The 25,013-nt window shown below is 42.5% G+C and overlaps 1 protein-coding gene across 2 annotated transcripts in view; it reads right to left on the bottom strand.

Moving 5' to 3' along the window:
• The window catches only part of mybphb (myosin binding protein Hb), a 29,948-nt gene extending 5,727 nt beyond the window's left edge, over window positions 1–24,221 (bottom strand). Inside the window, exons 1-9 of one of the 2 annotated variants that reach the window (XR_009803977.1) lie at window positions 23,892–24,221; window positions 17,286–17,354; window positions 17,084–17,218; window positions 11,258–11,425; window positions 6,442–6,530; window positions 6,178–6,373; window positions 2,280–2,419; window positions 2,057–2,216; window positions 1,858–1,994 (exon numbers count right to left, since the gene is read on the bottom strand). Coding sequence is in view for 1 of the 2 variants with exons in the window: in XM_061885355.1 (XP_061741339.1) it covers window positions 1,858–1,994; window positions 2,057–2,216; window positions 2,280–2,419; window positions 6,178–6,373; window positions 6,442–6,530; window positions 11,258–11,425; window positions 17,084–17,218; window positions 17,286–17,354; window positions 23,892–24,156 (1,359 nt within the window). In the remaining variant the exon portion in view is untranslated. The remainder of the gene's footprint in view (window positions 1–1,857; window positions 1,995–2,056; window positions 2,217–2,279; window positions 2,420–6,177; window positions 6,374–6,441; window positions 6,531–11,257; window positions 11,426–17,083; window positions 17,219–17,285; window positions 17,355–23,891) is intronic. The other variant, XM_061885355.1, reaches the window with a different exon arrangement.
• Window positions 24,222–25,013: the final 792 nt, after the last annotated feature.

Raw genomic sequence — 25,013 nt, 5'->3', positions numbered from 1 at the left:
AATAAACTAAATTAACAATACATATGTTTAACTAAGCTGTCAATACAATTTAAGTACAAAGGGAAAATACATCTTTACCACTTTATTCATAATTTTTACGCTTAAATTTCTCTATGACCTTAGCGCCATACTTCTTTTGTTTGTTTTATATTGTCATTACTGCCGCAAGTGGTAGAAAAATGTATTATGAAAAAACAAGTGTGGAGGGGGCGTGGCCTGCGGTCCTCCAGTTGAGCGGGGTGTGCCAGGATTGGCCTCGAAGTCAGTGACAGGTCCGTAGATCGCCCACCTGGGCCTTGTTATCTAATCGCCTGTCACTCTGTATAACCAGCAAATGGGGAGGAGAGATGTTGTTGGAGCTGGAGTAAGAGCGCGAGCGAGAGACCAACAGACTTATGCTGAAAAAGCAGCCTGAGAACATTGTTGAAAAATAAAACTATTTAAACCATGAAACGGGCCCACCTGGAGATGTTTGGTGGTCAAGAGGACCCACTGGAAGAGAGATTTCACAAATTGGCGGCCAACATGGCCGGACCCCCTAACGGCTCTTGCGAGCGCGCTTGGGGCGGTGACAGAGGCAAGCCACCAGCAGATGGAGGCGGTCCTCCAGCAAGTGGCCCAGCAGGGCCAAATCCTACAAGCGCTGGTGGACCGGGTAGCAGCGGCACGACCAATAGAAGCGGCCATTGCCATACAGCACTTGGGGGAGGAGGAGGACCCCCATGCATACATAGACATTTTTATGGCCACGGCAGAGGCGTGCGCATGGCCGTAAAAAGAATGGGGCGTAGGTCTCCTGCCGCTACTGGCAAGGGAGGCGCAGAGAGCGGCACTCAGCCTGCCGGCGGTCTCCCGAGTGCACTTTCCGGACCTGAGGAGAGCGGTGCTGGCCCGGACCGGACCGGGTCAACTGCTGAGGACCACGTTCTGGACGATGCGACTGTAAGAGGATGACCGCCTGTTCACGCTGGGTGAGCGGCTTCACGAGGCGGCGAAGCGCTGGCCGCAGCCGAGGGAGGTAGACCTCCAACTGATGGAGTGGCTGGTGTTTGAGCAGTATTTGGAGTCAATCCCTGCTCGGACGGCAAACTGGGTCCGGTATCACCGGCCCCCGAGACCTAGCAGCGGTGGTGACCCTCGCCGAGGACCACCTGGCTGTACACCGCGAGGCGCGACCGGCACCCACACCGCGCGGACCGAAGGAGGAGATATTAAGGGTCCCAAGGCGCTGCGCAAGTGACTCTCCCTCTGTTCTTTCTCCGCAGGTCCCGGCTGCTGGTTAGACAGAGTAACAGGTGATTAAATTAGATGAGGCCCAGGTGGGCCTTCTACGCACCTGTCGCTGACTTCGAGGCCAATCCTGGCCCACCCCGCTTCGCTGCAGGCCCGCTGGCCACGCCCCCTCCACAACAAGATATATTACATTCTAGGGGGCGCTTGCGAGCCCTATGGTTCAGAAACACTGGGTTACAGGAAATGCCATCAACATGCCTAGTATAGAGTTTATAGTTAGTTGAATTTTCATGCTAATTTTTTTGCTGTTTTTATCTGCCACACATGGAAAGCAGGTCAGTGAAAATAATGCATACATTAAAGCGGTCCCTAGAGGGAAAGATGTTAGGGACCACTGGTTTACATTATTCACGTTGATAGAGAAACTCATGATGGAAGTGGATTGTGGTGCCATGGTGACGAGTCGACCCCTTGGGAGTGTCACACCTTGACCCCATCTTTCCATCTGAGCTGCAAACGTCAACCCTGCACTGAACCACCATGCAAAAACTGTCAAGTCCAGTCTGCATCGGCGTGCGGAGCCTTTGCAGACGGACCTAGCGATGGAATGGCTGGAGGGCGTACCTTGGGGAACCCTCTGACGGAGCACAGCAGCTTGGTGCTGTAGCCCACTGTGGTGGCCCGGTTGGCCAGAGGCGTGGTGAACTTGGGCGCCTCGGTGAAGTCGTGCTCCTTGTACTCGGGAGCGTGGTAGACGATTCCTGGGAAGAAGAAGCTGATGCTTAGCCGCCGGGAACCATAAACAGTGGGGCTCACGTTGCACCTGTCTTGAGAATCGTCGCCTCGTCTTTGGTGACGGCGGACTCCTCGCTGATACCGCACTTATTCTCGGAAAACACTCGGAACTTGTAGGTGTTGCCCATGATGAGGTCAGAGATGGTGGCGTTGAGCCTGTGGTAGTGTTCCAGGACAGTGAACCAGTCCTGTGGACACAGCTTCATCAGGATCACTTTCCAAGAGAACTATCTTCTCAAATCAAGACTTACTCCAGTCTTCTTGTCGGCCTTCTGGATGGTGTAGCCCGTGATTTCTGTGTTGCCGTTGTCTTTGGGCGCGGTCCACTCCAGGGCCACGTTGAAGCCCCATGTGTCCACGATCTTCAAGCTGGCGGGGGGTCCTGGCAGCTCTGTGAACCACCAAGATTAGCAGATGAGGAGACCTCCCAAGAGTTGTGCCGAGGTCTAGGTAATCTGTGTGTCTTTTACAAGAGCCAAAAGCAGTGACGTTGTCACCTTTGGTAAATGGTGAAAAAAAATAAAATACAATGATTTCGAAATCCTTTTCAACTTGTATTAATTGAATACACTGCAGCAACAAGAAATTTCATGTTCATACTGAGAAACTTAATTTAGTTTTTTGCAAATAATCATGAACTTACAATTTAATGGCAGCAACACATTACAAAAAAAGGCGTTTTTACCACTGTTACATGGCCTTTCATTTTAACAACACTCAGTAAAGGTTTGGGAACTGAGGAGACACATTTTTTAAGTGGAATTATTTCCCATTCTTGCTTGATGTACAGTTTAAGTTGTTCAACAGTCTCCTTCTCATTTTTTAGCCTTCATATTGCACTACACATTTTCAATGTCTGGACTATACTGGCAGGTCAGTCTATTACCCACACTCTTTTACTACGAAGCCACGCTGTTGTAACACCTGGCATGGAATTGTCTTGCTGAAATAAGCAGGAGCGTCCATGTTAACGTTGCTTGGATGGCAACATATGTTACTCCAAAAGCTGTATATATATGGTCCTTTCAGCATTAATGGTGCCTTCACAGATGTGTAAGTTACCCATGCCTTGGGCACTAATACACCCCAATATCATCACACAGGCTGCCTTTTACACTTTGACCCTAGGGCAGTCCGGATGGTTCTTTTCCCCTTTGTTTCCGAGGACCCAACGTCCACAGTTTCCAAACACTTTGGAATTTGAAATGTTAACTCATCAGACCACAGAACACTTTTCCACTTTGCATAAGTCTATCTTAGATGATCTGGGGCCAAGCAAAGCGTTTCTGGGTGTTGTTGATAAATGGCTTTGGCTTTGCATAGTAGGTCTGTAAGCCTTTTTTTGTCACTGCACAAGTACGACGAAACTTTGTAGTAGAGTTTTAACTTGCACTTACTGATGGAGCGACCAACTGTAGTTACTGACAGTGGTTTTCTGAAGTGTTCATGAGCCCATGTGGTAATATCCTTTACAAACTGATGTAGTTTTCGGCCTTGCCGCTTAATTGCAGTAATTTCTCCAGATTATCTGAAACATTTGATGATATTACGGAGCGGAGATGGTGAAATCCCTAAATTATTTGCAAAAAGCTGTTGAGAAATGTTTTTCTTAAACGATTTGCTCAGGCATTTGTTGACAAAGTGGTGACCCTCACCCCGTCTTTGTTTGTGAATGACTGAGCATTCCATGGAAGCTGATTTTATACCCAATCATTGCACCCACCTGTTCCCAATTAGCCTGTTTATAAATGAATAAATGATAAATGGGTTGTACTTGTATAGCGCTTTTCTACCTTCAAGGTACTCAAAGCGCTTTGACACTACTTCCACATTTACCCATTCACACACACATTCACACACTGATGGGGGGAGCTGCCATGCAAGGCACTAACCAACACCCATCAGGAGCAAGGGTGAAGTGTCTTGCTCAGGACACAACGGACGTAACGAGGTTGGTACTAGGTGGGGATTAAACCAGGGACCCTCGGGTTGCGCACGGCCACTCTCTCACTGCGCCACGCCGTCCCTGCAAAAATGTATCTGTGGGATGTTCCAAATAAGTCTTTAATGAGCATTCCTTAACTTTGTCAGTCTTTTTTGCCACTTGTGTCAGCTTTTTTAAACCACGTTGCAGGCTTCACATTCCAAATGAGTTAATATTTGCAAAAAATAAAGTTTCTCAGAGTGAACATGAAATATCTTGTCGCTGCAGTCTATTCAAATGAATATAAGTTGAAAAGGATTTGCAAATCATTGTATTCTCTATTTACCATTTACACAAAGTGACAACTTCACTGCTTTTGGCTTTTGTACAAATTGTTCCAGGTTACCAAAACCTTCTTCATGGACATGATCAGTGGCCTAAGCTAATATTGCTAGAAGATAAATTGTCCCATAAAATATCGCTAAAACAATATCAGGGCTGCAGAATTATTTGACATCGAAGCAACATCGAGGTTTTAATTAGTGTGACAACTTGACAACATTTGAGTGGCAGTCATGTCCGCCAATCAGGATCGCTGACCCTCGCCTTTGTTGGTCTCTCTTTCCAAACAGGGACAAAGCAGTCTGACTTAGGGCTGGGCAATATATCGATATACTGGATATATCGCGGGTTTGTCTCTGTGCGATATAGAAAATGACTGTATGGTGATATTGGAGTATACGTTCTCACGCAGTTACTTTTAGCTGCGGGCATTACACTGCATGCGTTTCCCACGCTTTCTTGTCTCTCCTTCTCACAGAGACGTAAAACAAGACCACCTTCTTACACACGTCACATGTGCAACGTCACACGTTCCCACGGAGCAGAGAGGTAGCAACACGGTAACGTTAGCTGTGATGCTAACGGTGAGGTGCGGGTGGTAATACGACAGAGAAAAAGTGCAAATCTGGTGACAAATAGAGGAAGAATTAATTCCCAAGAAAAATAGCACGGGATCCATCGTCCAGCGGTGGTTTGGCTTCAAACGGGAATATTTTCAACATTTAAACGGCAAAAGCATTGCTACAAAAAGTAGCAGCACTGCTAATGTGGCATTATTTGAAAAGTCAACCGCCAGAGAATGAAGAGTGCTTGAAACTCCGCATGTCAACATCTCCGGCCGATGCCACACCAACAAAATGCCGAAGCAACTATTTCCACATCAACACCGTATAAAGAAAAAAAGTCAACAACAGAAGGAGATAACGTCCGCAGGAACCTATTATGCAGCTCATTTTTATTTGTCAGTTTTTGACAGTCATCATGCACAAAAGTGCACTTTGTTTTAAACTATTGTAGTTGCGTTCTGTAGAAAAAGTTCACTTTAATTTAGTGTTGTTTTGATATGTCATCTTAGTGACATCATGCACAAAATTGCACTAATAGCTTGTTTTAAAATATATCTGACAATCTTGCACTTTGTTTTGAAATGACATGAATGTTTGTGCCAATGCTTAACAACTGTTTAATAAATACACTTTTGCTAAATTGACTTAGTTGTGATTTCCCTCTCTGTATGAAAGTTTAAAAAGCAGCATATATTAATGCAGTATGAAGAAGAATGTTTTAATGTAGACACATAGAATCATCATACTGCTGTGATTATATACATCAAGTTTTCATTCAATGCTAAGGCAAAATATCCAGATATATTTAGTGTATCGTGACATGACCTAAAAATATTGAGATATTAATAAAAGGCCATATCGCCCAGCCCTACTTGGTCACATCCCTGACTAGGGTCCTTCTCACGGTCAAATGCCTTCTCCAAGTCCACAAAGCACATGTAGACTGGTTGGGCAAACTCCCATGAACCCTCAAGGACCCTGCCCAGAGTATAGAACTGGTCCACAGTTCCACAACCAAGACGAAAACCACACTGTTCATCCTGAATCCGAGGTTCGAAAATGAATTAGTCTAACCAAAATGTGGAAGAAGTGAAGCCCTGGGAACACTTTCCAGATGCACGGTGAATACAAATAGTATATAAAGTACACAATAGCGCTACACACTGTTTGAGAAAGGTGTGGCCAAACAGCTAATTTGCGTAAAAGCTACAGACACACAAAGAAGTGTCTGTAGCTCAACAATCTTCATTCCAACATGAAGATTGTTGAGAAAACTGAAACAAAATGTTGAACAATAGTGTGGGCCTGTCAACATACCAACAATCTGAAGGGTGAGTGAGGCCTTGTCCTCAAAGTCCTCCACCTTCACACATATCTCGTACACACCAGAGTCCTCCCTCTCGGACGCGCGGATGAAGAGGATGCTGTCCCTATCCGAGCTGCGGACCATCACCCTCTTTGGGTCTAAAGACTGCCCGTTTTTGGTCCAGCTTACCACGGGCTTGGGCTTGCCCTGAAACACAGAGTCACACGTCACACGCTGCAGTCCGCAGGGCCAGCACACAAGAGTTTAGGGCATACGGTGAAAGGCACGGTTAGGTTGATCTTGTCCCCAACGTAAGCCACGTATCTCTGCCGCAGGAAACGAGGCAAGCGGACCTTGGGGCGATCTAAAACAGAAGAGTGGTAAACGACAGATTGTTGGGAAACAACAATGAAAATAACCATTCACAAACAAATGAATTATAGTCCTTCAACCCTCAATTTTGGAAAGAAAGATACAATTTCAGACACGTAAACTCACAAAAAACGTGCAAGTAAAAAAAAAGTATCTAATGTTTATAACCAAAAATAAACAAAAAGGTTAGTGCCCAAAGAAGAGGCATTTAAGCTTAGGGAAGGCTACGCAGAATGAAACTAAAACTGGACTGGCTGCAAAGTAAGCAAATACAGAATACTGGAAGACAGCAAAGACTTAAGCATGTGGAGCAGAGATCACCCAGAACAAACCATATTTATCCAGTCTTCTTTGACTTCCAGTCAAATTCATTTGGAAATTTTAGTCCCGACTTTGCGTGTGTTGCATGGGGGGGCCCCTCAGTACATCACTGACTTGTTATGCCCTTACTATTCAGTTGCACGGTGGGGCCCCTCAGTACATCACTGACTTGTTACCCCCCTACTCTTCAGTTGCATGGTAGGGCTCAGATTCCAGGGTATAGCGCCCAGACTCTGGAACAACTGGCACCAGTCCCTCTGTGATCTTGACTGTGTTTGAAAACTTCTTTTTTTAGTAAAGCTTTTAGTTAATGCACCTTTTAACTATCATTTTTAATCCACTTTGTTTAATTTTTAATGATGTTGCATCTGTTTTCATTGAATTGCTGTGAAGTTAGCAAGTTAGTCTCATGTTTGTAAAGTTAGCATATTAGTCTACTGTTTGTGAAGTTTAAAACTTCTATTTCTAGTAAAGCTTTTAAGTTAATGTGCCATATAACAATAACTATTCATCCACTTTGAATTCCTTTTTATGATGTTGCCACTGTTGTTTTCATTGAATTGTTTTGAAGTTAGCATGTTAGTCTCATGTTTGTGAAGTTAGCAGCATTTGAAAACTTCTTTTAGTAAAGTTTTAAGTTAATGTGCATTTTAACTATCATTTTTAATCTACTTTGTGTCCTTTTTATGATGTTGCCCCTGTTGTTTTCATTGAATTGTTTTGAAGTTAGCATGTTAGTCTCATGTTTGTGAAGTTAGCAGCATTTGAAAACTTCTTTTAGTAAAGTTTTAAGTTAATGTGCATTTTAACTATCATTTTTAATCTACTTTGTGTCCTTTTTATGATGTTGCCCCTGTTGTTTTCATTGAATTGTTGAGAAGTTAGCATGTTTGTCAAGTTTGTGAAGTTAGAAACATTTTAAAACATCTATTTTTAGTAAAACTTTTAGTTAATGTGCCTATTTACTATAATTTTTAATCCACTTTGTATCCTTTTTATGATGTTGCCCCTGTTTTCATTGAATAGTTGTGAAGTTAGCATATTAGTCTAAAGTTTGTAAAGTTAGCACAATGTCTCAAGTTTGTGAAGTTCGAAAGATTTGAAAACTTCTCTTTTTAGTAAAGCTTTTAGTTAATGCCCCTTTTAACCATATTTTTTAATCCACTTTGTATCCTTTTTATGATGTTGCCACTGTTTTCATTGAATTGTTGTGAAGTTAGCATGTTAGTCTCAAGTTTGTGAAGTTAGAAACATTTTAAAACTTCTCTTTTTAGTAAAGCTTTTAGTTAATGTGCCATTTAACTATCATTTTTCATCTACTTTGTATTCTTTTTATGATGGTGCCTCTGATTTCATTGAATTGTTGTGAAGTTAGCATGTTAAGTCACAGGTTTGTGAAGTTAGCATGTTTGTCTCAAGTTTGTGAAATTAGAAGCATTTGAAAACTTCTCTTTTTAGTAAAGCTTGTAGTTAATGCCACTTTTGACCGTCATTTTTAATCCACTTTGTGTCCTTTTTTATGATGTCGCCCCTGTTGTTTTCATTGAATTGTGAGGTTAGCATGTAAGTCTCATGTTTGTGAAGTTCGAAGCATTTAAAAACTTTTCTTTTTAGTAAAGCTTTTAGTTAATGCCCATTTTTAACATCATTTTTAATCCACTTTGTATCCTTTTTTATGATGTTGCCACTGTTGTTTTCATTTAATTGTTGTGAAGTTAGCATGTTAAGTGTCAGGTTTGTGAAGATAGCGTGTTTGTCTCAAGTTTGTGAAATTAGAAACATCTGAAAATTTCTCTTTTTAGTAAAGCTTTTAGTTAATGCCCCTTTTAACTATCATTTTTAATCCACTTTGTATCCTTGTTATGGTGTTGTTGTTTTCATTGAATTGTTGTTTTACTTCACCTATGTTTTGTACAGCGCTTAGTGATTTTATCTGTGAAAAGTGCTTTGGAAATAAAATGTACTTACTGAGTTTCTTTTTATGTTTTCTGCCTCCGGCTCAAAGATAGGTTGAAAAACCCTGGTCCAAACTACGCTAACCCTCATGCACACAACAAATATTATCCTAGCATGCTTCGAAGTAGTTACAACTATGTTTACAGTCCAGTATTTTGACTACATTTCACTGGGGGCCCCACCTGCTGCGTTCACCGCAGCAACATTTGTCAGGACTTAAAATAGTGCGCGTGTGAGCTCCTCACAGCAGAGGCTGTGTCACCTGTGGACTCTCACATGACCACCAAGCAGGGCAAAGGTGCCAATAAGCGGGAATACTTTGCCGTTTTGTCGCTTCAATTAGGACAGATTAGAAAGTCTGTGGGATAAAACCATCTGAGGGTGTCATGAGATCCGGGTGTCAGCACCCCCCACAGACCAGCATCCAAATGACCTCAGCTCATTTGTGCCAAACACTCGGACGCCCCACCCACTTCCAAAGGCATCTAAGCCGGTAACGGAGCCGTTAATGAAAAATAAAATCTGTCATATCCCTGGACTGCCTGCCACGACGTGTTTGTCGTCCCTCCATTACGCTAACCATGATTTGCAGGCCAGCCCATAGTGACACACATCTTGCTCTTTAAAAAAGCCTTTGATGATGACCATGCCTACAATGTGAGCTTCTCCCAGCATGCATCATGTTAAGCATGGTTGTCGACACACACTTGGATCTCGTTTCAAGGCTTCACAATCCATGAACTCTAACACACCACTCCTGGCTGTTTCAACTGAATCTGTGGCATTTGCACCCTGGGAATATGTGATATTAGTGTAAATGCAAGGTTGCTAAATTTAATTTATTTAAGGATTCTGTGCTGAAAAGTCTGATCTTCTTGTCAACAATAAAATAAAGTTGCCCAAGATGAGCTAAAACATATTTTTAGGTAAAATGCACACTTAAGTGGTATCCCTAGGTTTTGACTCAGTCCTGTTACCGTAACATCACGTACCCCTTTGGAATATTCCACAAGAAGTTAATTCTTTTGCATAGTACATTGGAGACTGTTTTGTTCTTTGAGGTACATGTTTGTTGTATTTTTGGCCATAGCTTTGGTTGCATAACTTAATGAGTGTGCTTTATGATTTTCTTTGCACGTTTAATTGCAATATGACAGGCTGACTGACCTCTTCCAACCTCCGAACTATGGGAGACCGGGCTCTCTGCTCCGCCGCTCACAGTCTGTGGAACGCTCTCCCTGACCACCTGTGGGCACCACAGACTGTGGATGCTTTTAAAAAAAACTTTTTTTTTTTTTTTTTAAATAAAAATACAAAAAGCCTTTTTTTTTTAGATATATGTGTGCTTGTTCTAGCTATTCGGCTGTTCTAGTTTTTTTTTTTACAATTTATTATACTTGTTGGGGGCAGCTATTTGTGGTACTAGCGTTGTTTTTTAAATGCACTGTAGCACTTTGAGGTTGTTTGTTCAATGTAAAGTGCTTTTACAAATAAAATGTGTTATTATTATTTTCATTTCAAATACTTTCCAAAATAAAGGATAAAGATGAAAAATCCTCAGGGACACAAACACATTTTGGATTCATATTTTTTCTACTTCTTTTGCTCAAATCTCATAATTAACAAAAGTCCGAATAAATCATGTTTTTTTTTTCATCCTGACCCTTTGAATGCCCATTTGATTCAATTATGTCAAGTTTATTTATTTTAAAAATATTTTCAAAACATGAGTTATTATCCACTCAATAAATGTTAAAGAGCTAAGGTGTAATGACAAAGCATGAATAAGATGAGCAATAAGATAAGATAAGTTAAGTAATAGTCACTTTAGATGCAGTTATATGTTTTGCTGTCAGATTACAGAGTTTATAGCAATTGAGGTATAATGAGGACACAAAACTACAATTTTAACTGTACAGTCATGACAATATAATCATGCATTCTGTAATTTCAAGGTTTCATTTTGGATCAAAAGAGAACATTTGCTGTTTGGAACTAGATGGGACATCTCACAAAACTTAAGTAAATAGTTGAGCAAAAAGATAAGAAATAAACATGAATCAAAACATGTTCTAAACACTCAGTATACTATTTTTCTCTTGGAGCGACTCCATGGCTATACAATCCAGAAGCTCCCAGAGAGTTAACCCATTCATTTGTTAGATGAAGTTAATACATTTCAAAAAAGTTGTTTTCAATGTATATCATTTGTATTTATATGATGTAGTTTAGTTAAAGAAGCAACTAACATTTAGAAGTAGTGTAGTTTGTGATGGTTCTAAAAGCTGTACTGGGAGTACACATCTCTACTTTACTTTTAGCTGCTTATAGAGCGCCACCACTTGTTTGGTTACTCAACTACAGAGAGTACAGGGTGGTATTTACTGTATGTTTGCAATAAGAGGTGTGTTTAGATGTTTTCTAGTAATTGTCAGGTCTTACTGGCGACCTCCTTCACAAGCACGGCCTCAGGGAGGGCGACGGGCGGGCTTCGTCCGCCGGCGTTCACGGCCACCACGCGGATCTTCAGGCGGTCCCCAGTAGTCTGGTTCTTGATGGCGTACCGGCAGGACTTCTGCAGCTCCTCGTTGACAGCCTTCCAGTCCTCAGCTGGAGGGAGGAGAAGTCGGGTTTAGTTCGGCATTTGTTGAGCGGCGTTACGAGAGTCATGAATTAAAATATCCAAATCCCTGGTTTTCATCAGTTACACCAAGAACTGTTGGACTTTCTGACTTTGCAATATATAAAAACCCAAAAGCAGTGAAGTTGTCACGTTGTGTAAATGGTAAATACAACTATTTGCAAATGTTTTTTGACTTATATTCAATTGAATAAACTGCAAAGACACTATATTTCATGTTCACACTTGGAAACTTTGTTATTTTTTGCAAGTGTTAGCTCATTTGGAATTTGACGCCTGCAACATGTTTCAAAAAGCTGGCACAAAAGGCAAAAAAGACAGAGAGAGTTGAGGAATGCTCATCGAAGCCATATTTGGAACACCCCACAGGTGAACAGGCTAATTGAGAACAGGTGGGTGCCATGATTGGGTATAAAAGCAGCTTTCATGAAATGCTCAGTCGTTCACAAACAAGGACAGGGCGAGGGTCACCTCTTTGTCAACAAATGCCTGAGCAAATTGTTTAAGGACAACATTTCTCAAGCAGCTATGGCGAGGAATTTAGGGATTTCACCATCTACGCTCTGTAATATCATCAAAAGGTTCAGAGAATCTGGAGAAATCACTGCACGTAAGCGGCAAACCCGAAAACCAACATTGAATGCACATGACCTTGGATCCTTCAGGCAGTACTGCATCAAAAAGCTACATCAGTGTGTAAAGAATATCACCACATGGGCTCAAGAACACTTCAGAAAACCACTGTCAGTAACTACAGTTGTTCGCTACATCTGTAATAGCAAATTAAAAGTCTACTATGCAAAGCCAAAGCCATTTATCAACAACACCCAGAAACGTGTTACTGGGCCCGTGCTCGTCTAAGGACTGATGCAAAGTGGAACAGTGTTCTGTGGTCTGAACAGTCCACATTTCAAATTGTTTTTGGAAACTGTGGACATCGTGTCCTCTAGACCAAAGATGGAAAGAACCATACGGATTGTTCTAGGGTCAAAGTGTAAAAGACAGCATGTTTGATGGTATGGGGGTGTTTTAGTGGCCAAGGCATGGGTAACTTACACATCTGTGAAGACACATTTGATGCTAAACGGTACATAGTTTTTGGAGCAAAATAGGTTGCCATCCAAGCAACGTTATCATGGACGCCCCTGCTTATTTCAGCAAGATAAAGCCATGCCAGGTGTTACAACAGCGTGGCTTCATAGTAAAAGAGTGAGGGTACTAGACTGACCTGCCTGTAGTCCAGACATTGCACATTGAAAATGTATAGTGCAATATGAAGGCTAAAATATGAGAAGGGAGATTGTTGAACAACTTAAGCTGTGCATCAAGCAAGAATGGGAAATAATTCCACTTCAAAAATGTGTCTCCTCAGTTCCCAAACCTTTACTGAGTGTTGTTAAAAGGAAAGGCTATGTAACACACTGGTAAAAATGTTTTTTTTGCAATGTGTTGCTGCCATTAAATTCTAAGTTTATGATCATTTGCAAAAAATAAAGTTTCTCCGTGTGAACTTGAAATGTCTTGTCTTTGCAGTCTATTCAATTGAATGTAAGTTGAAAAGGATTTGCAAATCATTGTATTCACTTTTTATTTAACATTTACACGTGACAACATCAATGCTAGCTTTCTTTTGTAGCTCAAGACCTTAATCAGGAAATGTGTGAAACAACATTCTTCTGCATGTCGTTAATCGACCTTGCGCTGTACTCTCAGATTAGCTTTGGGTCTAAAAACAGGTGCTGCTGTGAGATGCCGGCCCCCCCCCCCCACCCCCCGAGTGATGCTCTGCTTGAGCAGGGGGGCTCACCAAATACGGTAGCCTGACCCTGGCGCCTCAGGGACAGATGCAGACCAACATGGCTGAAACCAGTTAAAACTGCTTATCAATGGGTTTGTGGGGCTTCCAGTGTGGCCATCTTTTTCATACTTGAAAGATACACACACCTGCAGCTAAGTGGCAGCACTGATGGAATCCATCAACAGGCTCACCTGGAAATATGAGCAAGTGCCTCGCTTGTGCTAAAACATGTTTGTTTACATTAAACAGATGTCCTTCAGGTAAGTGTGCTGCTTGTTCAACACCTGGCACACAGGAAACGGCATGACAACATGAATGTGCTGCTGGTTCAACACCTGTTTCTGTAAAATTTTGGCTTTTTCCTCTTGACATTACGACTTTATTCTTTTAACATAATTTTATTTATTTATTTTTTACATTATTTTCATAATACAACTTTGTTTTTGTACCATTATGCTGGCCTCAAATTTTAACTTTTTAAGGTAAAGGCAAATGTTGGCTCATATTTTAGGACACCAAAGCAAACATTTTCTTTCGAGGCGGGATATGTATATAGTAGGGGTGTAACGGTACACAAAAATTTCGGTTTGGTACGTACCTCGGTTAATTTTTGGTACAGTAAGAAAAAAAACAAAATATAAATTTTTTGAACATTATTTAACAAATTTGCTAAATCTTCCACCAAAAATATTTTTCTTAGTGGAATATTTGATGTGAAGTAATCGGAAACTTGGATAGGTCAATAATTCATAATAACATTGATTTAATTCAATATTATGTTTTGAGCAATGACAGTTTGAAAGAAAAAAAAAACAGCTTTGTTTTATTAGTCAACGTTGCAACTTTTTCTAAATTACATTTAGCCTTTAAGCTTTTTTATTTCACTTTTGTTTGTTTTTGTTTATTTTAATAGTATTTTTAGAATGTGCTGTGGGCCTTTAAAACATTAGCTGTGTGCCGCAAATGGCCTCTGGGGCACACTTTTGACACCCCTGCTATAGATAATGAAAAATAAAATCTGATTAATCAAAGGATAAAAAGCAGAGCCTGGCGACGCATGCACGTTTATCATAACTCTCTCGCTCTCTGTCTCTGACCCGCCCTCACGAATGTTACACTGCGTGCACCACTTTTTTTTTTTGGTTTTAACCCCTTCTTAATCCTGAACGTACATTGAAAATACACGCAACCATAACTCAAAGTGCCGGATATTCGAGGCATTTAAGAAATTCCACCTGGACAGCTCCGCAAAGAGGACATATCCCGTGAAAAGAGGAGGTGTGGTCAGTCTTTCATAGCCCAGTCGTTGCTAGCATGCCGTGTGTTGTTTTTTTGATTGATTGAAACTTTTATTAGTAGATTGCACAGCACAGTACATATTCCGTACAATTGACCACTAAATGGTAACAGCCTAATAAGTTTTTCAACTTGTTTAAATCGGGGTCCACGAAAATCAATCCATGGTGCCTCGGTGTGCATTGTTTACACAACGTGCGGCGCGCTACTTATGTCCGTGTCGTTCGGTACACCTCCGAACTGAACCGAAACCCCCGTACCTAAACGGTTCAATACAAATACACGTACTGTTACACCCCTAGTATAAAGTGTTCATGTATAAGATCAAGGACTGCCAATTATGGCCAAAGTAATTAAGATTATTGTTATCAATATTGAAATCATGATTACTGATTGTTAGGTAAAGCAGTGTTGGGGTGTGCACGTCATACCATCATGTCATTTGTAATGTCTAATAAAAAGACTATAGTTAAACATTACCGATATATTTATAAACAAATATTAGGTGTTTTTATTCTTTAACAACATCAACTTGTCAGCTTTTTGTAATTACATGATGCCTTTATCTCTATTTTTACATTTTGATAGACTTTGTATTTAATTTTTTATGTACATTTATATGTAGATGTAGATGATGTATTGGGACAGATCAATTATGAGTTTGAGCCGAAATTTGTCCTATAAGAGTTAACTATACACAACAACACATTAACACAATTATTTCACATGAATGATTTTTGGAGCGATATGAAAAAAACACGATGTAAACAAAACCTGGTGTTTACTTTTTGATATCAAAATAAAACACAAAGCAGTTTGGCTAATAAAGATGAAGTCTAATAAACAAGCTTTGTTCTTCTCTAACGCCTCCGTAGTGTTTCAGTACAACAGTTTGGCCAACCAAAAAAAACCCTGGAGTGATACCTCACCCATGTAATAAACAATCTTCACAGCCAGCGTTCAAATCGATGAGATGACAAAACATTAAAGCTAGTATTGATGTTATTTGAACACTGATACAGTTTGCAGGTAAATAAAGGAGGAGTCAACATCCCAGTAAACAAAGTAAAGACTTTATAAACAAGTTGTGACAACGTTCACGAGACATTGCCTGCTGCAAAACATCAAATAGTATTCTCCTTCGCGGTGTACTTTGTGTGGGGACAAGTGTGTCTGTCTCCAATATTTTCCACACCTGTCTCCATCCAAACACACTCTTAAACACCCAGCGGGAAGAGAGGGAAAATGACGTTAAACAAAGCACTTGGCTCTGTTTACTCCTAGTTGAAATCTCTGCAGCATAGTCTGTGTAGTTAGTCCGCCACAATTATCAAGCCAAACATTGCTAATGTGCATGCGCCCGACTTCCTGTTGCCTAAAATGCATTAATAAATGACAATTTTTCGGCCATTAAAATATTAAACGTTATTACTAACCGTCAGGAATTATTGCAAATTATCATTATACCATTTACTGTTATGTCCTCCTCTTTTAACAAGTAAAAAGTCATGGGCCATTACATCATGTTCTTGGCGCAAACGTTCAATTTTTTGGGCATTACGGCAAATGACGCGGGCCGTCGCGGCAAAATTCAAGCTCTGATTATGACTTTTTTCTCGTACCATTAAAACTTTATTCTTTTATCATCATTTTTATATCAATCTTTTTTTCTAACATTAAGGCTCTTTTGTTTTACATTACTCTCATATTACAACTTTGTTTTTGTAACATTACGACTTTACGGGCAGCACAGTGGATCAGGGGTCGGTGCTTGTGCCTCACATTACGAAGGTCCTGATTAGTCCTGACTTAAATCTCGGTCTCGGGATCTTTCTGTGAGGAGTTTGCATGTTCTCCCTGTGACTGCGTGTGTTCCCTCCGGGTACTGCGGCTTCCTCCGACCTCCAAAGACATGCACCTGGGGACAGGCCCCTCCCACCTCCAAAGACATGCACCTGGGGATAGGTTGATTGGCAACAGTAAATGGTCCCTAGTGTGTGAATGTTGTCTGTCTATCTGTGATGAGGTGGTCACTTGTCCAGGGTGTACCCCGCTTTCCGCCCGAATACAGCTGAGATAGGCTCCAGCACCCTCCGACACCCCAAAAGGGACAAGCCGTAGAAAATGGATGGATGGATTACGACTTTATTCTTTTAACAACATCGTTCTCAAATGAAGACTAGGTTTTTCGAACATTACAGCTTTTTTGTAATTCAACTTTGTTCTAAAATTAAAACTTTTTTATTTTTGTGATATTTTTTCATTCTCAAATGATGACCTTTTTCCTGTAACATTAAAATGTTATTGCGGTAACATTAAAACTTAAATTAATGTTATATTACAACTTCATTCCTGTCTCTTTATGACTGTACTTTAGAGAAGCAACAGAAAGGCTCTTTATTTAAAATCTCTTCATCATTTTCAAGTTGTGAGAGAGCAAAAAGCAGGCATCTGCTGCCAGTGATTGAAAAGGTGAGCCTACTAGTGTAAACATCACCTTGTGACGTGTGCTTGACACTGACTAAGGACTCACTTGCATCCTTGCAGGTCTCGATGATGTACCCATCGAGGCCTGACAGTCCGATGACCTCCGGCTGGCTCCAGATGATGGCAACTGAGGTGTCGTTCTTGTCCTCCACAAACAGATCTACAGGGGCGCTGGTTGGCTCTGCAGGGCGGCAGAAATCGTTCTGTCATTATGGATACAGCTTCTACTGGAGACTGAATAAGGTTACCTTTAGGTGGAGGTGGCGGAGGTGAAGGTGCTTTAGGTTCTTCAGGCTCGGCGGCCTCAGCAGCTTCAGCTAAACAGGCGTGGATGTCATTTACAGCAGAATCAAATTGTTTCGTATGCATCTCACATATACTTGTTTCATCCAACTGATCAGCAGAAAGGTGAGAACATGGTGACAGCTAATAATAATAATAATACATGTATGCAACATTCTATTGTCTTTTATAATTAGTGCTGCACGGCATCAGCACAAAGGTGCAAGGAGTCAAAGTGCAGGAGAATTAGGTTTTATCCATCCATCCATCCATCATCTTCCGCTTATCCGAGGTCGGGTCGCGGGGACAACAGCCTAAGCAGGGAAACCCAGACTTCCCTCTCCCCAGCCACTTCGTCTAGCTCTTCCCGGGGGATCCCGGGGCGTTCCCAGGCCAGCCGGGAGACAGTCTTCCCAACGTGTCCTGGGTCTTCCCCGTGGCCTCTTACCGGTTGGACGTGCCCTAAACACCTCCCTAGAGAGGCGTTCAGGTGGCATCCTGACCAGATGCCCGAACCACCTCATCTGGCTCCTCTCGATGTGAAGGAGCAGCGGCTTTACTTTGAGTCCCTCCCGGATGGCAGAGCTTCTCACCCTATCTCTAAGGGAGAGCCCCGCCACACGGCGGAGGAAACTCATTTCGGCCGCTTGTACCCGTGATCTTATCCTTTCGGTCATGACCCAAAGCTCATGACCATAGGTGAGGATGGGAACGTAGATCGACCGGTAAATTGAGAGCTTTGCCTTCCAGCTCAGCTCCTTCTTCACCACAACGGATCGGTACAACGTCTGCATTACTGAAGACGCCGCACCGATCCGCCTGTCGATCTCACGATCCACTCTTCCTTCACTCGTGAACAAGACTCCTAGGTACTTGAACTCCTCCACTTGGGGAAGGGTCTCCTCCCCAACCCGGAGATGGCACTCCACCCTTTTCCGGGCGAGAACCATGGACTCGGACTTGGAGGTGCTGATTCTCATTCCGGTCGCTTCACACTCGGCTGCGAACCGATCCAGCGAGAGCTGAAGATCCCGGTCAAATGAAGCCATCAGGACCACATCATCTGCAAAAAGCAGAGACCTAATCCTGCGGTTACCAAACCGGAACCCCTCAACGCCTTGACTGCGCCTAGAAATTCTGTCCATAAAAGTTATGAACAGAATCGGTGACAAAGGACAGCCTTGGCGGAGTCCAACCCTCACTGGAAATGTGTTCGACTTACTGCCGGCAATGCGAACCAAGCTCTGGCACTGATCGTACAGGGAACGGACCGCCACAATAAGACAGTCCGACACCCCATATTCTCTGAGCACTCCCCACAGGACTTCCCGAGGGACACGGTCGAATGCCTTCTCCAAGTCCACAAAGCACATGTAGACTGGTCGGGCAAACTCCCATGCACCCTCAAGAACCCTGCCGAGAGTATAGAGCTGGTCCACAGTTCCACGACCAGGACGAAAACCACACTGTTCCTCCTGAATCCGAGGTTCGACTATCCGACGTAGCCTCCTCTCCAGTACACCTGAATAAACCTTACCGGGAAGGCTGAGGAGTGTGATCCCACGATAGTTGGAACACACCCTCCGGTCCCCCTTCTTAAAGAGAGGAACCACCACCCCGGTCTGCCAATCCAGAGGTACCGCCCCCGATGTCCACGCGATGCTGCAAAGTCTTGTCAACCAAGACAGCCCCACAGCATCCAGAGCCTTAAGGAACTCCGGGCGGATCTCGTCCACCCCTGGGGCCTTGCCACCGAGGAGCTTTTTAACTAACTCAGCGACCTCAGCCCCAGAAATAGGAGAGTCCACCACAGATTCCCCAGGCACTGCTTCCTCATAGGAAGACGTGTTGGTGGGATTGAGGAGGTCTTCGAAGTATTCCTTCCACCTATCCACAACATCCGCAGTCGAGGTCAGCAGAACACCATCTGCACCATACACGGTGTTGATAGTGCACTGCTTCCCCTTCCTGAGGCGGCGGACGGTGGTCCAGAATCGCTTCGAAGCCGTCCGGAAGTCGTTTTCCATGGCTTCCCCGAACTCTTCCCATGTCCGAGTTTTTGCCTCCGCGACTGCTGAAGCTGCACACCGCTTTGCCTGTCGGTACCTGTCCACTGCCTCCGGAGTCCTATGAGCCAAAAGGACCCGATAGGACTCCTTCTTCAGCTTGACGGCATCCCTCACCGCTGGTGTCCACCAAGGGGTTTTAGGATTGCCGCCCCGACAGGCACCAACTACCTTGCGGCCACAGCTCCGATCTGCCGCCTCGACAATAGAGGGGCGGAACATGGTCCACTCGGACTCAATGTCCAGAACCTCCCTCGTGACATGTTCAAAGTTCTTCCGGAGGTGGGAATTGAAACTTTGTCTGACAGGAGACTCTGCCAGACGTTCCCAGCGGACCCTCACAATGCGTTTGGGCCTCCCAGGTCTGTCCGGCATCCTCCCCCACCATCGCAGCCAACTCACCACCAGGTGGTGATCGGTAGAAAGCTCCGCCCCTCTCTTCACCCGAGTGTCCAAAACATGAGGCCGCAAATCCGATGACACAACTACAAAGTCGATCATGGAACTGCGGCCTAGGGTGTCCTGGTGCCAAGTGCACATATGGACACCCTTATGTTTGAACATGGTGTTTGTTATGGACAAACTGTGACGAGCACAAAAGTCCAATAACAAAACACCACTCGGGTTCAGATCCGGGCGGCCATTCTTCCCAATCACGCCTCTCCAGGTTTCACTGTCGTTGCCAACGTGAGCGTTGAAGTCTCCCAGTAGGACAAGGGAATCACCCGGGGGAGCACTTTCCAGTACTCCCTCGAGTGTTCCCAAAAAGGGTGGGTACTCTGAACTGCTGTTTGGTGCATAAGCACAAACAACAGTCAGGACCCGTCCCCCCACCCGAAGGCGGAGGGAGGCTACCCTTTCGTCCACCGGGTTGAACTCCAACGTACAGGCTTTGAGCCGGGGGGAAACAAGAATTGCCACCCCAGCCCGTTGCCTCTCACTGCCGGCAACGCCAGAGTGGAAGAGGGTCCAATCCCTCTCGAGAGAAGTGGTTCCAGAGCCCTTGCTGTGCGTCGAAGTGAGTCCGACTATATCCAGCCGGAATTTCTCGACTTCGCGCACTAGCTCAGGCTCTTTCCCCCCAGTGACGTGACGTTCCACGTCCCAAGAGCTAGCTTCTGTAGCCGAGGATCGGACCGCCAAGTGCCCTGCCTTCGGCTGTCGCCCAGCTCACAATGCACCCGATCTCTATGGCCCCTGCTATGGGTGGTGAGCCCATTGGAGGGGTGACCCACGTTGCCTCTTCGGGCTGTGCCCGGCCGGGCCCCATGGGAACAGGCCCGGCCACCAGGCGCTCGCCATCGTGCCCCACCTCCGGGCCTGGCTCCAGAGGGGGGCCCCGGTGACCCGCGTCCGGGCGAGGGAAATCTGGGTCCATGATTTTTCATCTTCATAAAGGTCTTCGAGCTGCTCTTTGTCTGATCCCTCACCTAGAACCTGTTTGCCTTGGGAGACCCTACCAGGGTTTTAATTCAACTGAAATTAATATTTTGTCAATAAGTTAGTGACTGATGAAGATATTCAGTTAATTACTAGATCAATGAAGCTGAGACATGGATTACCTTTTTAAAGTTAGAGTAACAAGTGTTAAAATAAAGTAAGAAACAGAGATATTCACATCTGCACTTAGCTGGAAAGTCACATTGATGTAGTTTATGTTTAAGTCTACAGCTGTTTAACACAGACCAGGCCCACTAGCATCTACAATGTGCATGTGGGACGTCCCAAATTAAAATATAAATATTTTTTTAATTTTCTAATTGAAATCTGACCTGTGCATACATGTCATACAATTCATCTTGTTGAAGGAGATGGTAATATTTACTGGATAATTACTCTGTTTGCCTAATTTGTATCTGACTTTATCAAATTTAACATACACACACACACATATATATATATATACATATATATATATATATATATATATATATATATATATACATACATACATACATACATACATACATACATATATATATATATATACACACACACACACACACAAAAATATATACATATTATGCAATATTATTAATAATAATAATAATAATGGATTAATATAGCACTTTTCTAGAGACTCAAAGTGCTTCACAGAGAGGTGACAAGCCATCATTCATTCACATCTGCTGGTGGTAAGCTACATTTGTGGCCACAGCTGCCCTGAGGTAGACTGATGGAGGCGGGACTGCCAGTACGGTCCTGCCGACCACCACCCTTCATTCCTTCAGTCACTAGTGTGAGCGGCACTGGGAGAAAGGGTGAAGTGTCCTGCCCTGCCCAAGGACACAACGGCAGTGATTTGGGTGGCAAGAGGCAGGGAGCGAAACTGCAACCCTCAGGTTTCTGGCACGGCTGCCCTTTCCATCAATCCATCCATACACCATACTTGCCAACCTTGAGACCTCCGATTTCGGGAGGTGGGGGGCCATGGTCTGGGGTAGAGCGTGGTGTGGTTAAGACTCAAATATATATATATATATATATATATATATATATATATATATATATATATATATATATATATATATATATATATATATATTATATATATATATACACACACACACACATATATACAGGGTTTCCCACACATTTATTCGTGGCGGCCCCCCACGAAAGAATTACAGCCGCCACAAAAAAAATAAAAAATAAAAAATAAAATAAATATATATATATAAATAAATAAATGATAAATGGGTTGTACTTGTATAGCGCTTTTCTACCTTCAAGGTACTCAAAGCGCTTTGACACTACTTCCACATTTACCCATTCACACACACATTCACACACTGATGGAGGGAGCTGCCATGCAAGGCGCCAACCAGCACCCATCAGGAGCAAGGGTGAAGTGTCTTGCTCAGGACACAACGGACGTGACGAGGTTGGTACTAAGTGGGAATTGAACCAGGGGCGCTTGGGTTCCGCACGGCCACTCTCCTCACTGCGCCAAATATATATATATATTTTTTTTCCGCTTTTGACTCGCTCGACCGCTAATAAAAGTAATGGGACTGTCTTTGAATGGAGCTTCGAGTTACATATTATATAAATATTACATAAATATGTTTATAAATATGTACATAAAGTGTTGTAATTATATTCCAACTCCGTGTTCTTCTTGGTCATTGCCGCCGCCACCCCCCATCCCCGCCGCCCGACCACACAACCACAAATAGATGCCTGACCTGTGGGAAACACTGTGTGTATGTATATATATATATATATATATATATATATATATATATATATATATATATATATATATATATATATATATATATATATATATATATATATATATATATATATATATATATATATATATATATATATATATATATATATATATATATATATATATATATATATATATATATATATATATATATATATATATATATATATATATACACACATAACACTCATCTACTCATTGTTGAGTTAAGGGCTGAAATGTCAATCTTTGTTCTATTCTCTGTCACTATTTTTCTAACCACAGCTACACTCTCTGGCAGAGAATAAGCCTTGCAAAACTCCTAGCCATTATTACCTACCACCCACTACACTCGGACCTTGCGGAGAGAATGAGCACATTCAGTAGAAGGCTCAGACTCCCAAAATGTAACACGGAAGGACACAGGAGGTCCTTCATACAGACAGCCATCAGACTGTATAAAGCATATGTTCCTTGACTTAACCTAAATGTAAAATATATTTATATTATTCGTATATTATATATATATATATATATATATATATATATATATATATATACACACATACACACATATACATATATATATATACCTTTGATGTTAAGGGCTATATAAATTTTAACTTTGATTGATTGTCATATAGTATCCTCCACAAACAATATAAATAGATAGCCATGCCCCCTGCCAAAATCCTTTAAACCAATGTGGCCCCCAAGTCAAACACTTGGGGAACCCCTGAATTAAGACAACATGTTACTTATTTTAGAAGTTGTCCTTTTTCTCTTGTAGGCCAATGTAGTTATTTTAAAGGCGTGGCGGCATGGTGGAGGGGGGATGGACCCAATATTGGAAACTCTCCTCAAGGTTATTAGACTCCTCCCACGTCCATATTTTAGTCAATAATCCTACAAACATGTCATTGTCAGTTTGATGAATGTAAGTTAATACTTGATGCACATTTCTTTGCCCATGGTAAAGGTCAACAAGTTGTTTATTTTTATGTTTTTACTTTGAGATTAAAACCTCTTTTTCATGAGAGTCCTGGCCAGTTTAAACATTGCACAATTGATAAAAGATATTCATTCAAGCAACATGTTAACTATAAGATATATTTTCCTTCACTATTCTTACTGATGATAGTTTACATGGAGGGGTTTGATATAAATAAGGTTAAATTCCATGGTCTAAAACTTCCTTTAAGAGTCTCCAACATTAACTTTAAACGTAAAATAAGTATTTTAAAAACTCATGTTGGTGACGAGCGTACATCCATCATCACTCAAGTTACCGTCAGCCGGCGCCGCGTCCTCCCCCTCCGCCACCGGGGCAGCAGCTGCGGCCTCACCCTCACCCTCCTGCGGGGTAGCAGCTCCGGCAGGTGCGGCCTCGACGTCAGCAGGGAGCGGAGCAGCTTCGGCGGGCTCGGGTGGTGGGGCCTCGACCGGGGCGGCTTCCGGGACTACCGCTGGCTCTGGGACCGGCTCCGCCACCTTCTCCGGAACCTTCTTGGGTGCTTTGGCGGCCTTCTTGATCGGGGCAGGCTTGGACGGCATGTCGGCGATTACAAATAAATCCCAAGCGGCAGAAAGTGAACGTTTATCTAATGGCGGGAAGGATGTGTTTATATATACCCAGTTAGGCCACGCCCCCTATGAACGGTCGGAAGTGAAAGCAGTTTAATTTAACAACAATTCTGTCTTTACAGAATTACTTTAAAAGTCCACAAATGAAGGCAAGTATCAACAAATTAATAAATATAATTCACGAACCTGATTGCCCCAAAATGATTTCATTATATAATTTGCATAATTGTTGATGATACATATATACAGATATATATTTTTAAAAGGCTAAAGCAATATACTGTACATACATTTAAAAACAGGTTGGTGTTATTAGTAATTAGTATTAACATATTTTTCTTGTATCATCTTTATATTTGGTAATATTGTACTGTGGCTGCTAGTCTTTCAAGTCGTGGAAGCTCATTTTCAGTCTCCAATAACAGATTTAGAAAAAAAATATATATGGATATATATATATATATATATATATATATATATATATATATATATATGTATACATCTCAATATATTTTTTTTCTATATATATATATCCATCCATTTTCACCGCTTATTCCCTTTTGGGGTCGCGGGGGGCGCTGGCGCCTATCTCAGCTACAATCGGGCGGAAGGCGGGGTACACCCTGGACAAGTCGCCACCTCATCACAGGGCCAACACAGATAGACAGACAACATTCACACTCACATTCACACACTAGGGACCATTTTATATATATACATTTTTATATGCACATATATATATCCATCCATCCATTTTCTACCGCTTATTCCCTTTTGGGGTCGCGGGGGGCGCTGGCGCCTATCTCAGCTACAATCGGGCGGAAGGC

This window comes from Nerophis ophidion, linkage group LG02, assembly GCF_033978795.1.
Source record: "Nerophis ophidion isolate RoL-2023_Sa linkage group LG02, RoL_Noph_v1.0, whole genome shotgun sequence".
NCBI classification, from domain to species: Eukaryota; Metazoa; Chordata; class Actinopteri; order Syngnathiformes; family Syngnathidae; genus Nerophis; species Nerophis ophidion.
The sequence above is the reverse complement of the archived record's forward strand: the minus strand, read 5'-3'. Positions and strand labels throughout refer to the sequence as shown.